Source organism: Plodia interpunctella, chromosome 4 (genome assembly GCF_027563975.2).
Source record: "Plodia interpunctella isolate USDA-ARS_2022_Savannah chromosome 4, ilPloInte3.2, whole genome shotgun sequence".
NCBI lineage: Eukaryota > Metazoa > Arthropoda > Insecta > Lepidoptera > Pyralidae > Plodia > Plodia interpunctella.
In genome coordinates, this window is record NC_071297.1 from 5,701,543 (window position 1) to 5,723,725 (window position 22,183).

Sequence of the window (22,183 nt, forward strand, 5' to 3'; positions counted from 1 at the left end):
CGTGATTGGTATAATATTGTCAGTATAGTTGGGAATTAAAAGGCTGGTAAACTGTAATAATGTGTAATACTGCTAGCCTTCTGGGCACGTTACCTCAAGGCAACGAACTGTACGGACTAGCATTTTTGTAAATGTAATGTTTATAATTCTTTTTAAAAAATATTATAAGGTAATTATACAATTATTATATAATAACAAGATTTTATATCAATTTCTATTAGCATTTAATTGCTTTGATTATAATCCAATTAAAGCTTTATAATATATTTTATAATTAATGTCATTAATAACCTACATATTTATTTATAATTTTTATTATTCAATATTAATTGAGTATGTAAGTACGTTAATAATTCTGTACGTACGTTAATAAAGTACGTTAATCGTTATATAATTCTGTAAAAGTTCCAACTTCCAAAACCAGGTTTGGCTCTCAGTGAAAACTCTGGTCTACAATGGAACTATTGTTCCATTGTAGACCAGATCCACATCTACTTTTGAATAAAGTAAGGATGACGTGCACACTGGATAAAAATAGAGTCAACAAATCTTCAAAATTTCAAGGTTTTGTAGATCCCGCTAAAATGAAATTGGGAACACTTAAGCATGAAAAGCAGTATGAATATTTTCGGGGAAGTCTTTTCAGGGAAAAATCTGGGTTTTAAAATGCTTGGGTTCAGCGTCATTAACCCTGGGATTGAAATGGTTTTCAGGTGCGCCTGTGTTTGTTGTGGTGTTGCGGGGCGGGGCGCGGCGCGGGGCGTGTCGGGTCGGCCGTGCCGCCCATCAGCCGCGTCTGTATATAGCCAGCGACGCGCGCGCTGGCGGCAGCGTGACAAAGCCGGCGCTCCCGCCAACGCACGCGCAGCTCGCGCGTATACACCGCGGATCTGCATTCGGCAACAGTAGTCCAAGTGCGACCGGCGGCGACAGCGCGCAACGTCAACAACTCATCTTCAATATCGATAAGGTAAGTCGAGCCTTCGAATACGAGAATTATTTGTAATCCGAGTCAGCCGCTGATCTGATTTTACCAGCGATCTTCAAAAGTAATGTGGTTTTATGTCAAGAACTTCCTTATATCCTCCTAATTTCTTGAATTTCTTCAAAATTTTTGCTTGATAGAATTTGAACTAAATACACAAATCAAATGTACGTATTATGCGAATCTCCACAATAGATATTATGGATATAAAAATTGATTCAAAGCTCCATATTTTTCTACCCGATCTGATTTTTATTTATCTCATACTTTTTTTTTGTCGAAGTTTCTATCAGTTTACTCGTAGTCGTAGGTCATGTTCATGTAGAGTGGGATATTTATACGGAATTCAAACTGATACACAGATTGTTTTCGAATGGCGTGCAGTACCGCTACAGAATTTATTTGCTTTAACACTAATATCGAAACTACCCCGATCCGAATTGAAAAATAAAATTCCTGTTTTCTTATATGAATACGCATATTGTAATAGATGGCGCGTAGCTCTTCCTATCCTGCCCTGGGGCGTCCACAAGAAAGGGCTTTGGGGATTAATTTGATTTGCATTCCTCCACATTAGATAGGTTACGGCTAAACCCCGAAGTGAAGCTACACCTAGATTTAGACGACAAGACCAAGCTGCAGCCGGTCACAAATGGTTAAATGTAAGTAATATTAGCTTTTATTGAAAGAAATAGTGTGCATCCGTTTGTAGACCTGACAGGAACGCTAATCCTTAAATATGAGTGCATGCGAGTTTTGGCCCTGATTTAATTGACTAATCCATACTTTTGGACTTTTTTGGATTTACTTCATTTAAAAAGTAAGTAAATATCTTAAAAAAAACATAAGACGAGAATATCAATGAAGCCGAAAATCGCATGAACTCATATTTAGGGACTTCAGGGAGCATTCATGTCAGGTCTTGAGAACGCATGCACACGATTGGCCTACTCTTACATCTACATTTAACCATCTATGATCGGCTGCACCTAGGTTTAGCCAGGATGACTAAGTCTAAACCTAGGTCTACCCGAAGATAAGCACTATCCAAGAAATTATTTAGGAACCTACGCTCCTTTGTTGCCTTAGGGCCTTCAGATCTCTAGATCCGACCCTGGGCGTGCACACTGCAATTTTGCTGATTACAAACAGCAGATAGGTACCTAATCTTTATTGTCGATTTCTGTTTGACCCGAGACTGACACCACTTTATAGAAGATTAAAATGATGTCAGATTAGTCCAATCTTTGCCCATATTTGAAACTATATTGAGCTACCGTCAAGGCCCAACCTATCCTATCAGTAATGGGGACATTACAATGACTGATGATGGTCATGACTGTAAAGCTATGGTAATTGGTAATGGCCAACCAAACCACTCTATTGACCAAAAAAGTTATTGCGTGTTTTCCCCATAACAAATGTTTTCTTCGTAACTTTATACACCAAATTAATAAATTAATTAGACAAATTAAAATTCAATAAAGTGAGACAAACGTGTAGTATGAATGTACTACACGTTTGTATGTACAATGAAGTAATAAGAAAAATGAGTCGAAAAAAATCTAGAACAAAAATAATTTTTAATCGGGGCGAACACGGGATAATACTTCCGATCTCTGTCAACCTCTATTGTACGCTGTGTAATATGTATATGTAATAAGTAACCCGAACCTCCTCTACCTACCACGACGAGAAAAACATATAAAACATACCTAGGTACCCACCTACATAATATGTGAGCTCTTCCTTCGCAGAACCTTTCTAATTGTACGGTGATGTTAACAACCTGTTAGCAAAACATTTTCCTGTCTAACTACTTCGTATACACTAAAAGAGTCTATTTTTGGTTTTATAGCCCACAGCCCATTAACTGAGTGTAAATAATGTACAATATCCATGTAGGTACTTAACATGAAATTAAAAATTTGTTATATGAGTTTACGTGAGTATACTGTTTATATGAGAAGCATTAAAATGGTTTACTGGCATCTAAGCAACCACAGAACAGAAAACGTAAACAAATTACTTAAATTTATTTTATTTGTTCGTGCCCATACTAAACAAAATAATAGGTACTCATAAACAATTAATATAATTAGAATTACCAAAACATTTCTTCGGAAATCGCGGAATTCGGTAATGTAACGTTAATGACTTGGCACACGATAACTAAGGTTCCTACCCTACACTTTCTTCCTTTTGTTCATTTGTATTGCTATTGTTATATGAGAGTCGGTGAAAACTTCCAGTCTCGAAAGCTATATAATTTATAGTACAGACAAAGACAAAACGGAAAGTTTTCTTATAATTATTTAACTGGTTACTGGTGTGTTTTGGACGTATTTGACAATCGTAAAAGACAGGGAGTTGTAGTCACAATGAGTTATAAATCAATCACTGAGGAAGTTCACAGCAAAATTAAACGAAACCAGTGCAATTACTGTCAGGTTTTACAACTACCATGCTCGTAAAATTTTTATAGCTATTCACACAAATAAACTATCTACAGTATGACCGTACGTAGTGAGTACGGTTTTAAAATGTGAGAAAGGTTATCATATAGGGAATAGCTTGAAGTTACTCTCACGAACTTACTTTGTAGAATAAAACAAATCATTGTATGATATCTTTCACAAATGGTCCGGGTGTATGGCATCGTGTAGGTGTTTGAACTTCGGTAGGTCAACTTTAAAATTGGGGTCGAAGGCGGTCATTATTCGACTGTAGACGAAAACACCTGTGACCTCTAGTAGTTATTTGTGAGGGTCATCCAACAGTCGCTTGCGTCGTCGGCGTTCGCCTATTACGGGATCAAACCAAGTTTCTGGGAGGACAAGACCTATTCGTCGAACTATTTTAGGAGATAGACTGATATGTACCTATAAATCCCATAAACTTAAGAACAAGATCTCATATTGTAGATAGCGAGTAGATACGATACGATACTTAGGATTACATTAACTACCTACTTACTACTGTTTCGAGAAGCCACAGGTAGTTGGAAGGTGCGCGTCTCGTCTTAGTAGACAACAGCAGTCGTTATAATTGTAGGTATCATATGAATGATTAGGTAGATCACACACGTCGCTTACTATTTTACTATTAGGTAACTATTAAACTGCGTCTGAAGGCACTGACCTGGGAGATCGCCAATTGGGCGAGCCGCCGCACTTGACCTCACCAAGTCTCAATTTGTCTTTTGTTACCATCGCTATTGCCATCGTCTGTCGCGCCGCCTTGTTGTCATGTTGCAAGTAACCCATGGTCACACTTCTCACGATCAAACGGTCACGTTGCCTCACTTTTTTTTGCGAACCACTCGTGAGTACAAGATTTTTACAACTAAAGTGCAAAGGCAACATTTATTGCAATTTATATGTACCTATGTGCGAGTAGATGCGAGGGTATTTACGACATCACTAATGACGCCCGTCTATTAACTCGATAAAAGGTACGAGGTAAGAACCTTACAGAAAATATAAAACTTAAATTAGTACCTGTATAAGCCTACATGATACCCAGTATTTATGAAAACTATATATTTCTTGCAAAATCATTAATATTTTATGATCTTTATGTGTAACAATGTTTCTTTACAACACAAATGAGCCCATAACACGAAAGTTAAAACTGTAAGTTCACTTGTTCCTTTGAAAATACAACCTATGCAAAAAAAACTAATGTTATATGCCCTTATATAAGGTCAAACGAATAACCTCCAAAGGCGCCGCCAAGGCCCAGCCAGACGTTTGTTTTTACCAGGCTTAAATTGCATTTCTAAGAAGTTCTGGCTTGATCAAAAAAACGTTTGTCTATTGTGTTCTCTTGACGTTGTTCGTACGGTTGAATAATACCTACTTTGGATGGGAATATTCCACGATCAATGGAGAAAACAAAACATTTGATCCAGTCTTCTGACTTCAGAATAGGTACTTATTGAATGAATATAGACAATATTAATGTGTGCGTTGATTATCTTCGAATATTAAAGTACTTATTGTCAAGTCACTATACAATTTTAACAAAATTTCATAAACGTCAATTAAGCATATTTTTACAAATTTCGACATGGAACGTAGTCGGGAGCAACCCACCGGCCCTCCGTCGATGTGTTCGTTAATATTTATATACACCCACTATGCACCAAATACCTAGGTCGGCTGCTTCGTCTCAGTGCACGTAGCAATAAGAAGGCTCTAGAAGATCGAGATCGTAGCACAACAAACAAACTGGTGGAAAAACGTGAGCACGTTCCGCAAATTGCCACTTGTCACAAACAAACAGTGATCCAGACCACTGACTGTGGCTAGCAGCCGAGGTAGCAAGGCTGATCGGTCGGAGATTCATGTAATTATCCAATCGAGTGCAGGAGCACCGGCACGGCGCGGGGACCGGCGCGAGCGCTTCGCCGACTCCGTCTACTAGAAATACATGTGATGAAAATTATTACATTGGAATATTATATTTGAATTTTATTTGTCTTTACATCTCTTTAAATTTCAATACATCTTGTCAAGATTTGATCTGATACATTTTCTCAAGAAAATTTTCTTCTTTGCAGTACTTACTTTGGTTTACACAAATATTTTGTTAAGATATTTACAATTAGAATTTATCTTCACGTTATTCGGGAAAAGTTTTAGGAAGATATCTAAGCTGAACCTAGTCATATTTTTTTTCAAAACATGCAGAAATTTTGCGAGTTTGGCGACTAATAGTCTAATAACAAATATGACGAAGTATAATAATTATCTACAATCAAAAAGTAACAGGAGTCATGGAAGAATTATATGTCCGTAAGGAACTAACTTCTTTGAGCGTAGCACCCCGAGACGGTGACGCGACGTGGCCACGCGCTCAGCGTGTGACCGAGTGTCGCGGTGACACATTACACGCAAGCGCGAGGCGCTTGTGATTCCCAAACATAATAAATTTAATACCGGTTAGTCGATATGTTCGCCAGGTTTGGGGTTCCATAGACAAAAACCTAATATGAGCCACATAACTGACATATTATACAATCTCTCTTTAGGTACTCCGAATCTATAGCACTCAAAAGTTGATATTTAGCATGCACCCTGCACATGAAATAAACTTGCTATTGAATTAGATGTCAAATTTTGATTTGATGCTTTGAATTTCAAAGCATTATTTGGAAATTAGACCTTTGACCTATTTTAAATTAAATAATGTTTATAATCTACTCGTAAATAAATATGTAAATAAATACATAAGATTTGCATCAGTGTTATTTTTTAACAAGAAACAAACAGTTGTGTCATAATATCAAAGAAACCTCAGTACTGTGGCTGCGAGTATACAACGTATACATGCACAGACCATTTGGTATACATGCAACTAACGATAGCCATCGATGTTACTCCAGTTCACACACGGCCATGTACTCACGTTGCAAATCAGTTGTATCTCGAGCCTCAGCTATAAATAGAATCGTCTCCTTCTCGTACGGTAATGGATACAAGCCTACACCATGATGTTAACAAAACGGTTTGATGTAGCACCCACCCTATACTATTCTTGGAATGAAACGGCACTTAACGAAAGGAAGAAGCTGATTTGCATTTTTATGGACAATGAAGGTGATGTCATCCTGACATATTTTGTCTGAAGATTCGCAGAAATATGTTGATATTGCCACAAATAAGTGCGAATAACATACTTTTTATACTTCTATTATACTAGCGTTGTTACCCGCGGTTGCCTTGACCTCGGTTATAATATTCTTAATTTCATCAAAATCGGTCCAGTGGCTTATCCGTGAAAGCATAAGCGACAAACAGAAGACTTTCGCATTTATAATATTAGTATGGATTGTTCATGTTCTACTCAATGAAATCACAAAGTGAATAAAATAAATACATCTACCTAATCGGAAAATCAATATATGTTTGCAATTTCATAAGAAGAAATGACTCCTGTATCTCGACTGTCTCCTATCTTGTTATAAATTTTGTAGCTACTTACAAAGTTATAATTAAAACGTGATTATTGTTCGTTAAAGTGAATGAAATACTTAAAAATTTCCTGTTCCTGGAGGGGCTATTTTCCTTCACACAATTACGTTAAGCCAGCGTGTACCGAGTTAAGTTCACAGTTGCGTTTTAATTAAGCTTAATTTATTTGTTTACTGATAAACATTGGACAAACAACATCACGATGCAAACCCTTGACTTTTAGTAATGAACAAGTCGGTGCAGATAAATTATAGTTAGGTAAAACAACGGCAAGGAAATAAATAAGCAATGTGTATCAAATCATAGGGAGTGGAATAAATAATAACAAACCATTGATATTAAAATGCATTTCACTGGATGTAATACACTTAGGAAATGAAAAAATATCAAAGTAGAGATGGGCGTTGGTGGATCAAGTTACACTTACCTTACCCTTCAGTATAAAAGCAAGATACTACTCGAATTACCCGCACTCGCCTCTCGAGTTACATGGAAAATAGTAACGTTATCTTGCATTCACGATAAACTGGTGACCTTTGCAATCAATCAATAATCTCTGCTGCCGTCTAGTATAAATTGATTTAAGCTGTACTAAATCAATTAGAGCCGTCAATGAAAAAACATTTGGTCAAAGCGGAAGTTCGTAGCTTTGTCGTAGTACACTAGAAAACTCGTAGCAGAGCGACTACGTCACGTCTACGATTTTGCTACGACTATAATAGAGTAAGTGGTAGTTTGTTTACATCGCATGCTTATCGTATTTCAATCAATAAACTTATAAAAACTGTACTTGTCTGCAAATTATAGATAACCTATTTATTATTACAACGATGAGTCATTATTTTAGTTATACAAATTATAATTTATTATTGCATATTCGTGTGCTATACGTAATAGAAAGAATTGTAAAAATATAAGTAATTATATAATTATTTATTTTTAATAAAAACAATTTAATTAGTTTAAATCAATAACAAACCCAACAATTATATTGACAGAATATTATCATAATGTGTATTTCAACGAAAGCAGATAAAGACATCCTGGTGGGATCACGTAACAGAAGTACATAATACTTGTTTTACGAATATAACGTACCTACCTACGTTAATCCCTATTTTTTTTAAATAAATAAATATCGGCTTACCGACATTTTATCCTACACCGACAAGACCATTATCGATAAAATTGCAAAGCCGAGCACGCCATGTCCTAGAACTATGCCTACATGTATTATAGTAAAGACGTGGTAATATTGTTTGTAGGGAGCCAAACCATAATGCTAGTGAAGAGAGCGATGCACTTGGCGCTGTTGGCGGTGGCGTTGCTGTGGCAGGCCCGGTGCGGCGCCGCGCCCGCCGCCGTCAAGTTCTGCGGCCGGCAGCTCGGGGAGATCATGAGCAGGGTCTGCCACGCCTACAATAGCCCCTCCTGGGACGTACCTACAGGTAACTCAATTATTCGTAAATTTAAAAAATTAATCGTGGATAAGGAAGGTTCCAAATTCCAAAATTAAATGTTATAAGATTGGCACACTGATTAGGCCATACATACACAAACCAACAAAAACTTTAATAAATAGAATTTAAATAAAGAATGTTTTGGAAATAAAAATCTGGAAAACGTAGGCACAGAAGAGAAAGTAAAACAAATACCAAATACCATAGAATGTTTAAAACTTTGTGAAGTGTAAAATACTCATCATTACATACCTAACTTTATAGGTGTCTTTATGTTTTTATTGCTAATTAGCTGACCAGAGAAGCGTTGACCTATTTAATCCGTGATAGATTATATTAAATATTGCTAAATAAATCTGGAATAAAAAGAACTAAAATTGTTGCCACTATGACCCTTGATATCATGCAATTAATTAGTTATTTTTATGACATAAATATCTAAAAGATATTCTGGTATGACAAGTAATAAACTTCATTAGCATGGCTCGTTACTGACAATTAGGACTGTTATGTATCGCACTCATTTTTATCCACGTGAACTGTATAATTATATTATAAATTCCAAGCATTCTGTATATGGTCAAAGTACAAGTCTTGTACCATCTTCGCAATCAAACGAGCAAGGATGCCGCTGCCAAGATTTCCGTCTCGTATTATATATTTAAGAATTATTAAGTAATTATTTAAGCATATGAAAATTGACGTACCCAATTATTCAAAAAATAATAAAATTTCCTATACATTGAATATATTTACATAAAAACGAAATTAGGCGATAGAGTCATAGTAACAGAGTAAGAATTTGAAAAAAAAACTCTGTATGTCTGTCTGTTTATACACGCTAATCTTCGGAACTACTGGACGGATTTGAACGAAACTTTTTTTCTTATATTAAGCATAGTAATTTAATAGCTATTAAGCCTGAGCATAATATAGGTTACCGATTTTGAAAACTGGAACACCAGATGGAAAACAATGATGGTACAGCTAAACTATAGAAAATATAGAAATTACGCGTTATTCAAATTCAAAATTCTTTATTCAATTTAGAATGATATTATTGACGTCAAAAAATTACTTAAACTAGGTAAGTCTACTGCCGGCTTCCAAAGCGCAGGTGAAGAAGAAGCGGCGCAACAAACTTCACCGCAGCCTTTTCTCCAAGGACGTCAATTAACAAATATAAGTCTTATACATAAATTAAAAGTTGTTCAGCCTGATGAGCATTTTCTGTTGAAATATAAAAATCGAAGATCTGGAACACCTGATGACCCATGATGGTACGGCTAAACTATAGGAACTATAGAAATGACCCCTTAACAAGAGTTGTTCAACCTGATTATTATTTCCTGTTGATGTATAAAACTCGAAGACCCCGAAGAAGAGTCATAATGGTCCAGCTAAACTATAGGAAATATATATTTCAGTCATATGAGCATCTTCTGTATAGGTATCGTTACGCTTTGTCTATACAGTTAAATTTCTTTAATAATTTTGACTCCTTACCAAAAATTGTTCGGCTACGCGAACGAAGTCGCAGGCATCAGCTAGTTGATAAATAATACCTTCAATTTAAATCTACCTTAATTAGTAACACGAACATGTAAGAAACGGATAGATAGATGCTCCGGACAGCCCCGGATCTAAAGAGGGCCCACCTGGGCACTTGCCCCGGGCGGCGGTTTCATGGGGCGCCAAATCCTTGAATTCGAAATATAATTTGTCAGTTTTAACAGTTTCTCTCAAATACTGAAGAGAGAGGGCGCCACTATAAAATTTAGGCCCAGATCGAAAAAATCTTAGATCCGGGGTTGAGATAGAATCTTTTTTATTGCAGTATCTAATTAAAGTGCATGTATAATGTAAGTATTGGTCAGTTACCTGAAAAATTGTATAGGTACTAACTACAACAAAATCGCATTTCAATCTAATCAAAGAGTGGGTTTTGAAAGTTATCCATAACACATCCGGGAGGCAGCAACCGCTATCAATGTAACTTGTAAAGGTCGCTAGGTATTATATTCGCTACTACTTTGTCAACAACTAGATATCTATCACGCGCCAATAGTGCAAAATGTTCATATTTATTTGTATGATTCGGTTATTTCATTCCAATTTACATTCCGTTCTTATCACTGCCAGTTATATCATACTGAGGAGGCAAAAATAACATAGAGTCTCATTTCAGTCTTGCTTTTTTGTGCCAATTAATGTCAATGTTTCTCAAAAAAGTTGCCTATATATTTAGGTACCAAGCTCATTATATGCAAAAGATTAATGAAGTTATAAGCAGATTCACAATCACGAAAGGATTTAGAATTTTATCGATAATCCTCTTAGCCCATGCAAGCTTTTAATGGATGGAACTTACAATCAAATTCTATTTGCAATATTTAGGGATATGCCTACTAAATAAAATAAAAAACTTAAAGTACAACACAGTACTAAAGTATATCACAGCTTCTGTAGTTAATTAGGAATCTACAACTCTTATAGAACTTTGACCAGACACGCCGTTTCTTATCGAAACATTTTCACAGGTCGTAACCGTCATTTTACACAATCGTGACTATGTTTATATAATTATGTAGATTTGTAGAATTTACAAGTATTCCCAGTAGGTGCTTCATCGCAAATTGGTTTAAAAAAATATTGTTAGCAGACGATTTATTCAAGGAGTAAAATCTTATAATTTTAGTGACTACAACTCATTTGTGATTCACTCGGTCATTTGTGATTGTGTCGTAAGCGGTCGACCCTGACCAAACAATCTTAGTATGATTAAACGTATTTAAAGTATTTAAAACCAATTGAACTTAAAATTTATGGTCGTAATGTCATGAATCAAGGAAATAGATTGTATTTTTGCTGTAGATAAAAAGCAGTCATAAATAATAATAATATAATTAGCAATATATAAAATATCTAATCATATCGTATCCGTAGCAATGACCCCTACGGTTTTACAATGGTCTGTTACTATAATCTCTGTACAAACAAGTCCCTCTTAGCCTCTATGGTCGTGATTGTGACCCTTATAGACTAATTAATTGCCACATATAGATAGTCTTCCCTCTGTTATGTAAATCTTGTTAATTAGCAATATTTAATTATCTCTACCTAAATTAGCTTTTGCTCAGGATAGAACTTTGTTCCGTTGGGAATCCTACTCGAAGGCACACCTAATTAATTTAATACTTAGATAGGAAATGTTAGAAGATTACGATAATTTAAACTCCTAAACACACCCTCCTAGTCATAAGTGTGTCGTCGATATGCTTTAAGATTAAAAAATACCTACATTGCATTAAATTTTTCAGTGGTGGTAGAACAAACTGGGTCGCTGGTGCGACGGAGACGGCACCTCGGCATAGCAGACGAATGTTGCACAATGGGGTGCACGTGGGAACAGCTCAGCAAATACTGCTCAGTCAGCGCTTAGTGAGTGCATCATCTATAGATTATCACTTTCTGCGGAGTCTATCTATTACGGCACGTAATGTTACGACAATAGGTTACAACAACGTGTCATATCGGTATGTTTAATACTTATATGTGCGGATCGGATTAACGTTTTGTTGATGTTGTAGCACAGCACTACAACCTATTTAAATTCATTAGAAATTTGCCGCTACGATCAAATCAACGCTATCTATATCTCCATTCATGCAAGGTAACAGATAAGTATGTAGCTAGTTGACTGTATACGTACGTTACATAATATATACGTACTTTAAAGTCATCATTGATGGCGGACCTTTCACCAGGATCACCTGACATCTGGCATTGGATCTAAAGTGAAAAGGTCAAACGTATAAAGTATAAGAAGAAAATCTGCTTATGTGAATGAATTTGTTATATTTTTTCCAACAGTTCAGAATCACCGATGGACGATATAGAAACGCATATGATAGCAGACCGATCGGCTGAGCAAGCGGCAGGGCCGCCGTCACCCGCTGTGGTCGGCAACAGCGTGCCAGGGCCGCAATCAGGAGGCGCGCGGCGCGAGGTGGGGCGCAATCGGAGTCGCGGGTACGGGCGCGCGCGGGCCCGGGGGCGCCGTTGTTGGTGCCGGCGCAAGCGGCGCTCGGGCCGACGGCGATCCGCTCTCATGGGTAACATGGTGTGTCTGTCCATCATCGCCAGTTTGTTCTCTTAAACATTTTTTTTAAAGAGATTTCATAAATTAACTTATTTAGAACTGATAAAATCTTCGCCCTCAATTTAGTTACCATTGGAAAGTATCAATTTAAGTAGTTACCTAATGTAGGGTAGATAGTTACGAGTAGACATTATACTTTTAAACAAGAGAACAAAATAGGTGATGAGTAACTAACCCTCATACTAACGCTTTCAATGCTATTATTATACTAATGTTCTAATATTTCTTTACCGTTATATCGTATCACATCACCTCACTGAACCCTTTCATACACTGGCTATTAATTACTACTTGATCATTATTTTTTAAAATGTAATTTTAGTAATCCCTACATAGTTAGGTAGCTACGTTATTCATGATAAAGGTACTATCTACTAACATAGTGTAACTATTGTAAGTATTTACTCTTTTTCTGTAATCTGAGTTACTCACCTGACATAAAGTATATAATTGAAACAAACTTACTACATGACATGTATCTAATAAAAAACCTTTAGTAACCGTTTGCCATCAATATACATTTACGGTTAAATTTCATTCTTACATTCTGTCTAACATACCCATACTAATGTTGTAATGCGAAACTTACAAATAATAATCTCGACTTGCATAGAGTCAAACTCGTAAAAATAGACAACACACAACGGTCCGCTGCAAAGTTTGAGCCGTTGTTGGTCTGAGACAGAGGGAGATACGACAGATACCACTCTGATTTTATCTACTTGTTTGTCTATAAATTATTATGCGCATATTATAAATGAGAGGCGGGCCGTATCCGATTGACATATTCGATCGAAAAGCAATCTAAAATAATTCCATTAGATAACTTGTTAGAATCTGTAGAATGTTAGAATAAATAGAAGGGGGGGGCTCCACGTGTCTGACGGCGTGAAAGTTAGCTAACAATTTTTGATATATTTTTCAAAATCACTTAACACACATACAACGTTCAACACATAACGTTCAGCATGTTATCTTAAGAGGGGTTATTGACGGCTAAATTTTGAGTCTGACCGTGCGACAATAAAACGATAGTACCTATGGTGAAAAATTTTAAAAAAATAGATGACTCCTCTTTCGCGCCATCAGTGACATCGGGCCCCATCTATAATAAAGTTAACGTCTTAGAAAATGTATTCCGCAAAGTGATGTTTGATCGAATAGGTACCCTTCAAGGGATATCATTTATGCCGATAGCCGAGGCTAGTTTTAAAATAAACACATAAAATATCTATTGCCGCCCAAACGACCAGGGTGACAGAGAATTCAATTCAATTGTTCCAGTTTTAATCATTTTAAAACCTATTTTTATTTACAGGGCCTCGTAGAAAATGCAGCTCGCGCTGCGCCCGTAGTAGGCACCGTGTCGCCCCTGCTAACGTGGGGCAGAACTCTCAATACTGACTTGCCCATCGCAGATGAGAACAAATACGCCTATGTCGCCATCTACACATAATCCACGCCGATTGTCGCGACTTTATCGCATGGAAACTGAAACAATGGCTCATGATCGGACATCGTCTGACAACTGTTTACAGAAAATCAATTCTGTTAATCGCTCATTCTTTTTAAAAGCGTCTTAAAATGTGTCATGGCTTTACATCATAGCATAATTGTACAGGTCCTATTGGATTTGACTGTCTACATAGTTAAAGTATCTGCAAGTCCACCTTTTTAGTTTTTAAAAGCTAAATAAAATTACGCTTTGAAGCATACGACAAATGAACAAGTTTTGTTCAATATAGACATACAAGTGAAAAATGTTCTCAAAACTTGTGATGTCAGCTTTCAGGTGGAGTAGGTAATATTAATGTGTTCTAATTATACATAATCTAGTTCAAAAATATTCCATAAATATAGATGAGTATGTTTTGTACCTATTAATAAATAAGATGTGTTCGTACAGTCCATCAACTCGATGGATGCATTAATCATGTACAAAGTTAAGCTTTTTATTAATATCGTGGTATTTTCGACGTAGGTATAGATATTGAATTATATAGCATTAGTTACATCTAGACCAGTTTTCATCTTATAATTTGTTTTCATACACACGTCAGTTCATTAAAATATCTATATAATGAAGAGTATAATTATAATGTTCAAACCATCTTTAATTAAACAACATTATACCTAATATTGATAATTTATAATGCTTTAGTTAAATACTTTTCACTGACATCATAATAGACACTATTGTTAATGACTTACTTTAAATCATTCAGTAATGTAATATTTCTTTACTAATATTCATCTACCATATAAGGTTAAAAGATCTCTAAAGCATCTGTGATAAATCCAACTGATAAAATAAACATTAATTTATGAATTTAGTTGTACCTAAGCACCACATTTAGTTTTAAAACTTCCTTGCCATGTTAGAAGTATAGAGTCCGTTAAGCTGTAGATACTTGATATTTTGTGACTAAGGTTGTATTAGTTTCAAATATGACTGATTAAATGAATGCTGTATTATGTAAAATATTTATTTCTTATTTCATAATAAACAAAGTTGATGACAAATTTTGGTCTGCTTGTGTATGATACACAAGCAGACCAAAATTTGTCATAAAACTGTATGTTCATAGGCATAAGCCTATCTGTGGGTTTTTTAAACTTCACATTATGATCAAACAAACAAAATTGTATTGTGTCTTGTATGAAACATTATTCTGATTAAATATACTATTAAACTGAATTAAACCTACTTACCAAAATATTTACATTTAAATATAATCAAAAATAAATATCCATGAACATCATTTTATTTACAGTTCTGGTCGGACCATTTATGGTGAAATGTTTAAAAGTTGACAAAACTCATTTAAAAAATCTGAAGAAATAACTACCTATATTTTATGTAAGCTGTATGAATTTAATGCGTAAGACAACACACTAAATATCATTCATCTTTATTAGTATAATATTTATATATCCACATCAGATGTGGTGACTGTCTTGACATCAATTCATTTTGAGTACTATTGTTTTTAATTATCTTTTTAGAAAAATAATAACGCTTTAAAACTACATATTTAGTCAATAATATCACTACTATTACCACTGCTAGTCATAGTGGCCCTTTGTCACCTTCATTATGACTGGAAGTGGAGTCCTTTACTTCGTCTGTATTACTGTGCTTTGTTGGAAGCAACTGGAACCTCAAACTGTTTCCTTTATGTCTCTTTTGGACAACTTTGCCAAAAGATTTTAATTTTTCTTCAATAATTGAGTATATTCTTTCCTGAAAAATAAAATTTAAACAAAAAGAACATACAAATTGCTTTTTACCTAGGACATATAACATAAATGGATACAAGTTATATAAAAATAAAGATTATAATATTTATATATCATTATATAACACTTCATTCTTGATATAGGAAAAAGGATGCATGCTGATGATATAACAATTTGAATATATAACACTTCGAATGAATTGGTTTGACAACAATTTCATTAGTAAGTACTCCTTGTTAATACAGATGGATTTAGTAAGTACTTTGTACAACAGAGTATTTACTAATTCCAAGATACAGATACAACTTCTTGTAAATTTGTTTACTACAATCTGTCACATTGATGGAACACTTAGTATTATGTCAATTGGGATTTGTCGAGGCATGCTTAGTATGGTGATTATTGGAGCCATAACACAAGAGAATAAGAAGATGCTTGGTAATTGACCTGTGTCACACCCTATATTACTTCACTAGCATCTATTTCTATTGAATGTCCTGTCCTGGGGCATTTTCTGTTTTAAAACAAATGTAGAAATAAAATTGATGAGTGATACTCTGCAAGTTATGATTGACAAGCAAGATGACACCATAAAGGAATTAACTAGTAAGGTATCTAGTCTCACCTCCCAGGTTTGTGAAATGAAGCAATCGAATGATAAAATCCAGTCTGAAAACAATCGAATCACTAAGGAATTCAATCTTTTAAAATCCGACAACGTTAACCTAAACACGAAGATCTCAGTACTAGAGAAAAAACTGACTGATAGCTCAATTATTATCGCTGATATTTCCAACCAGCTCTCAAAAAAAGACCAACTATGCAGAATGAATAACCTTGAGATTGCAGGGATCCCATACACGAAATCAGAAAATCTACTACACATTATTCAATCCATTTCTACAAAAGTGGGTGTATCTTTGAGCACATCCGATATTGACCATATTCACCGTGTGCGACGCTTTCCCTCTAATAAAATACCTACAGAAAGCAGTCTAGCACCAACACAAATCCCTAACATCATCGTCAAGTTCACACATCGCCAAAAAAAATCCGAAATACTGGCTGCGGTACGCGCAAGACGCGGTCTAACTACCTCCGATGTGGATATTGACGGACCCGCACGACAATTGTTCATAAACGAACATCTTACTCCTAACAACAAAATGTTGTACAGTCGGACGCGTAAACTTGGACGGGAATGTGGATACTCCTACATTTGGATCAAAGATTGTAAGATTTTTGTCAGGAAAAACGACGTTTCAAAACCCATTCTGATTTCTTGTGAAAGTGATCTTACAAAAATAAAATGACTATTCTTAATTAGCTTATATTTATATCGTAAATATTTTACCACTTTAGCTATACACATAATTATTTGTTTGTGTCTACTTTTTCGGTATAATTATAGTACATGTTACAAAATCTCGACATCTAAACACCATATTACTATATTTCGTCATATAATGAAAATTGTAAACGTTAACTTTTGTATTTTTATTTTCTATAAGCGGCTTTTCGGAAATATAATTGTCATTCTGACTATACCTTGTAATTACAACTTATGTTTTTCGTATGTATTTTTGCAATGCTGGTGGTACGCATGTTTATTGCATAAAATTTTATTGAAAATATTTAATAATGATTGACGGACGTGATTTACTCATTTACTACCAAAATGCGAGAGGATTGCGAACGAAGTCGGAGTCTTTTTTACGTGAAGTTCTAAATAGTAATTATGACATAATTTGCATTACTGAGTCATGGCTAAATGATGGTTTTTATATTTCTGAATACTTCGATACACGGTATGAAGTATTTCGTTGCGATCGGGATGAGGTTGCAAGCGGGTTCGAGCGTGGGGGAGGTGTAATGATTGGCGTACGCCGCGAGCTGTGCGCGTCAGCGCGGCCCGAGTGGTGCGCGCCGCCGCCGGCCGACGAGCTTTGGCTCAGCATCCCGCTGCGCGACCCGCGCCCGGCGGCGGCCGCCCCCTCCACCGCCGCGCCTTCAGCTGCCGCTCGTCACATCGCGTCCTCCTATCTTTACTTAGGTTGCACTTACATTCCTCACTCACCTGCACACCATAGCACTTTAAGTTCTTTTTATGATCGAACAGCTGACTTGGCTCACTCGAAACCAAATGATATTTTCTTAATACTTGGGGATTTTAATGTGACTAAAGCCATATGGCATACTGATGTCGAAAATAACAGTATGATTTTGGAAAGCAGTAGTGATGTCCCAACAAATCTCACTATCGACTTCATGAACTTTTCTTTATTACAACAATATACCAATGAACGTAATATTAATAATAGACTTCTGGACTTAATATTTAGTAATAGATTTTGTTCCGTTAACCACTCCCGAAGTCCCCTTGTATCAGAAGATCCACAACACAAGGCTTTGGATATTTGTTTGCCGTCATGCTCGCCTATTATTGCACTCGAAAATAATAAATCACTTAAGAAACTTTTTTATAAAGCTGACTATGATTCTATCAATCAAGAACTTAATTCTTATAATTGGACGTCAATATTTTCTTCTCTAGATAATGTTGACAGCTGTGTTGATTACTTCTACGATGTTTTGAAAAATTTAATAGATACATATGTTCCTACTAGTCATTCATCAATTAGTGGTAGGTATCCTCCCTGGTATACCAAACCATTAGTTAAATTAAGTAATGAGAAAAAGAAATACCATCATAAGTGGAAAAAATACGGTAATATTTCAGATTATAGAACTTTCTCTCTATTAAGAAAGAGGTTACGTAAGCTAGAACAAACTAATTATAATAACTTTATAACGATGTCAGAAGATAGAATTAAAGATAATCCATCCTATTTCTGGACCTATGTTAAATCAAAAAAGCAACTTAATGATAACCCCAATATAATGTACGATAAAAATAATTATCCCCTTACTACAGGAAAAGATATTTGTGAAGCCTTTAATTCTTATTTCCAGTCTGTTTTTATACAATCACACGGGAATTCTCTTGATTTTTCTACCCTACCTGAGCATGAAAATTCTGTGTCGCTTATCAATTCAGTAAACATTGATAGGGATACTATCTTATATGAATTTAAACATATTAATTTTAAAAAAGGAGCGGGAGCTGATGGTATACCACCAATCTTTATTTATAACTGTTCAGATGCTTTGCTATTACCACTATATTTAATTTTCATAAGATCTATCGATACAGGTATTTTTCCAAGTAAGTGGAAACATGCTCTTGTTACTCCCATCCCTAAAAATAATCGCCGTGAGCTTATCTTAGAACACAGACCAATTTCTAAACTCTGCAAATTTGGGCAAATTTTTGAAAAAATAGTTAGTTTACAATTATCCACCGCATTCAAACATGTGATATCCCAAAGGCAACATGGATTTTTTAAACAAAGAAGTGTCGATACAAATATGGTTACTTTTGTAGATTATCTATTGAGTGCGTTGGATAAGGGTACTCAAGTCGATGTCGTGTACACCGACTTCTCCAAAGCTTTTGATAAAATTAATCATAACTTACTTATAAATAAACTTTGGAAGGCCGGTGTACACGGTAATCTTCTTAGATGGATTGATTCGTACATTCGCAACAGAAGTCAAGCTGTCTGTGTAAAAGGATACTGCTCTAGTTTTTTACCAATTCCTTCGGGCGTTCCCCAAGGTTCGCATCTTGGCCCTGTTTTATTTACTTTATATATCAATGATATACATGATGCCCTCGCGAATACTGATCAACTCCTATATGCCGATGATACTAAACTTTTCAGAGTGGTGACTAACATTAATGATTGTTTCAAAATACAACATGATCTTGACTCTCTTGTTGACTATTGTGAAGAAAATCAACTTTACCTTAATATTGATAAATGTCATATTATCACATATACTCGCAAAAAACAGTACATTGACTTTAATTATCACCTCAACAATAACTTGGTCAAAAGGGTTGACTCAATTCGAGATCTGGGCATCATCATGGACAGCAAACTATCTTTTAAGCACCACTACGACCATATCACTCGAAAAGCTTTTAAAAATTTAGGATTCATTAATAGGATTACCAAACCTTTCAAAAATACTAGCACATTAAAAATTCTATACTTCAGTTTTGTCAGATCTATATTAGATTTTGGAAGTAACGTTTGGAATCCTTTTTATCAGGATGACGTAGACACAATTGAGAAAGTGCAAAAGAAATTTATCAAAATACTTAACTATAGAAATAACGTATCGAACCTTTCATATGAGGACTCTCTTAAACGTTATAAAATCTTATCCCTTAAAAACCGCAGAACCCAATTCGACGTAGCATTTTTACACAAAATTATAAACAGCCTTATTGACTCCCCTACACTACTTTCCAAAATTAACTTCCTAGCCAAAGCGCGACTTCCGCTTCGCTCCTCTCGTAAACTTAACATTTTAGTACCACCACAGTTGCACAGGAATTATACAAGAAACAACTTTTTTCATCGCTGCTTGGTAAATTATAACAAAAACTTCTCGGATATTGACATATTTAACTTAACTCTGCAATCTACAAAACACAAAGTTTGCACTAAATTCATTTCGAAACAAATGTCTTAACTATGTTATGTTTTATTTATTTGTTTGTTTCTTGATAAACATATTGTGTTTAATGGTAAATCTTTGATATTAATGGTTTATATCTTAGGTTAATATTATATCATAGATTTGTTTTTTCTTTTTGAGATTCTATTATTTGTACTTATAGGATACTAATGTTCTTAGAACATCACTGTATTAAATTATTATTAGGATGTGATAATTTAGATCACATTTATTGTTAACACGCATGCATTTATAAATTACTACACCATATACATAATTGGCACTGTTTGGTCTATTATATGGTTCACTGTTTTTGTAATACTATTTGTATCTATGACTGTTTGTGCCATAATAAATGAAAAAAAAAAAAAAAAAAAAAAAAAATTAAACAACATCTATATCATTATGTTACTCTCATCCTTTAATTTTAATTTAATTTGGTTTTCTAGTATGTTATACTAATATTATATACAAGACAGCCACAAATCCATTGAGGACATAAAAAACAATCCATTTTTACACAGTACCCAATAAATTTAAAAAAAATATTTTATAAAACTTACCGATTTTTGTGACATTGTTTCACCTTCACCTACTATGACAACTTTAACTTCATGCTGTTTCTCTAATAGTTTCATCATTTTCTTGACACCAGTCATAAGGTCATGATCACCAATCTTAGTAGATAAGTTTAGAAGTTTTGCTGCTTTGAGGGTATTTTTCTGACGTGCTTCCTGTTTTTCTTTACGTTTTTCTAATTCTTCAGAATGATATTCAGCATTAGTCATTAATCTGAAATCATTTTAAATTTTCAACTATTAGCCTATATGTTAAAAACTAGAACTGTGCCAATTATATTCTTAGGCATCAAATTTTTAGATGAACATTATAAAAGTTGTAGCGCTGCGAGCGAGCACTCGGTTGTGTATGGGACGGCGAGATGCATGGACTTTGGAGCATCAGTAATGTGGTTGTGATGTACAGTTACAAGAGAGGATAGGGCACGTAACCTCGCCAGTATACTACAAATGGCGACTCGCCTGTACACTACACAGGCCACATGATGGCTGTCTTGCATTATTTTCTGTATTTTCAACTTATATACCTAAGACCAAATTAAAACGATACTTACTTATAAACAGGTCTCCTAGTTTTTGAATCTACATCTTGAATTTTGATCAATTTTAATTCTCGTCTGAGTGACATATTTTGAGCATTTTTAAGATCTGTAATACTAACTGAATTATCAATACCAATTAATGTTATTCTGTTCTCAAAATATTTTTGTTTAGGTACTTCTTTCCCATCTGCTGTTATACGGGTAGAAGCAAAACGACAGTCCGGGATTCTTCGAATACCAAGTAGAGCTACAAACTTCATCATTTTTACAACTGAAAGTTTGGAAATATACCCTCACATAACCTTACTTAAATTAGTATTACAAATATGTGTTATCTTCACAATAAATACAATTTATTAAGCCAACCAAATGTACGTATTGAAATAAAATATAAAAAAACAATAAATATATTAAATTAGTTATACATTTACTGAAATAGGTTCTAATAATCTACTTCCCCACTCACAAAGATAATTTGTCAATATCACAGTCATGTCATGTCAATAAAAACAATGTCACATTGATCTAGCTACTGGATCATATAGTTGGATCCAGTACCTACATAATACTATAAAGCCAGCATTCCCAAGTACTTCAGCTCTTGCGAGACAAAGCGCTAACATATTTTATTCTTATCCATGGAATAGG

General features: G+C 35.0%; 2 protein-coding genes across 4 annotated transcripts; one reads left to right on the top strand and one right to left on the bottom strand.

Moving 5' to 3' along the window:
- Window positions 1-807: 807 nt before the first annotated feature.
- LOC128669326 (insulin-like peptide) lies at window positions 808-14,600 on the top strand. 3 transcript variants are annotated; one of them, XM_053744079.2, is made up of 5 exons: window positions 808-970; window positions 8,229-8,411; window positions 11,744-11,864; window positions 12,297-12,546; window positions 13,904-14,600. In XM_053744079.2, the coding sequence occupies exons 2-5, from the start codon at window positions 8,243-8,245 to the stop codon at window positions 14,039-14,041; spliced, it is 678 nt and encodes a 225-aa protein (XP_053600054.1). In that variant the 5' UTR covers window positions 808-970; window positions 8,229-8,242; the 3' UTR covers window positions 14,042-14,600. The 3 variants fall into 3 exon arrangements, with proteins under 3 accessions (XP_053600054.1, XP_053600055.1, XP_053600057.1); XM_053744080.2 differs by having other exon boundaries at window positions 810-970; window positions 12,297-12,538; XM_053744082.2 differs by having other exon boundaries at window positions 812-970; window positions 12,297-12,432.
- A 455-nt stretch (window positions 14,601-15,055) lies between these two features.
- On the bottom strand, window positions 15,056-22,109 carry mIF3 (mitochondrial translation initiation factor 3). Its single transcript, XM_053744083.1, has 3 exons — window positions 21,548-22,109; window positions 20,979-21,207; window positions 15,056-15,829 (listed from the first exon to the last, which is right to left on the bottom strand). Exons 1-3 carry the CDS (start codon window positions 21,796-21,798, stop codon window positions 15,656-15,658), a joined length of 654 nt encoding a protein of 217 aa, XP_053600058.1. The 5' UTR covers window positions 21,799-22,109; the 3' UTR covers window positions 15,056-15,655.
- Between the last annotated feature and the right edge of the window lie 74 nt (window positions 22,110-22,183).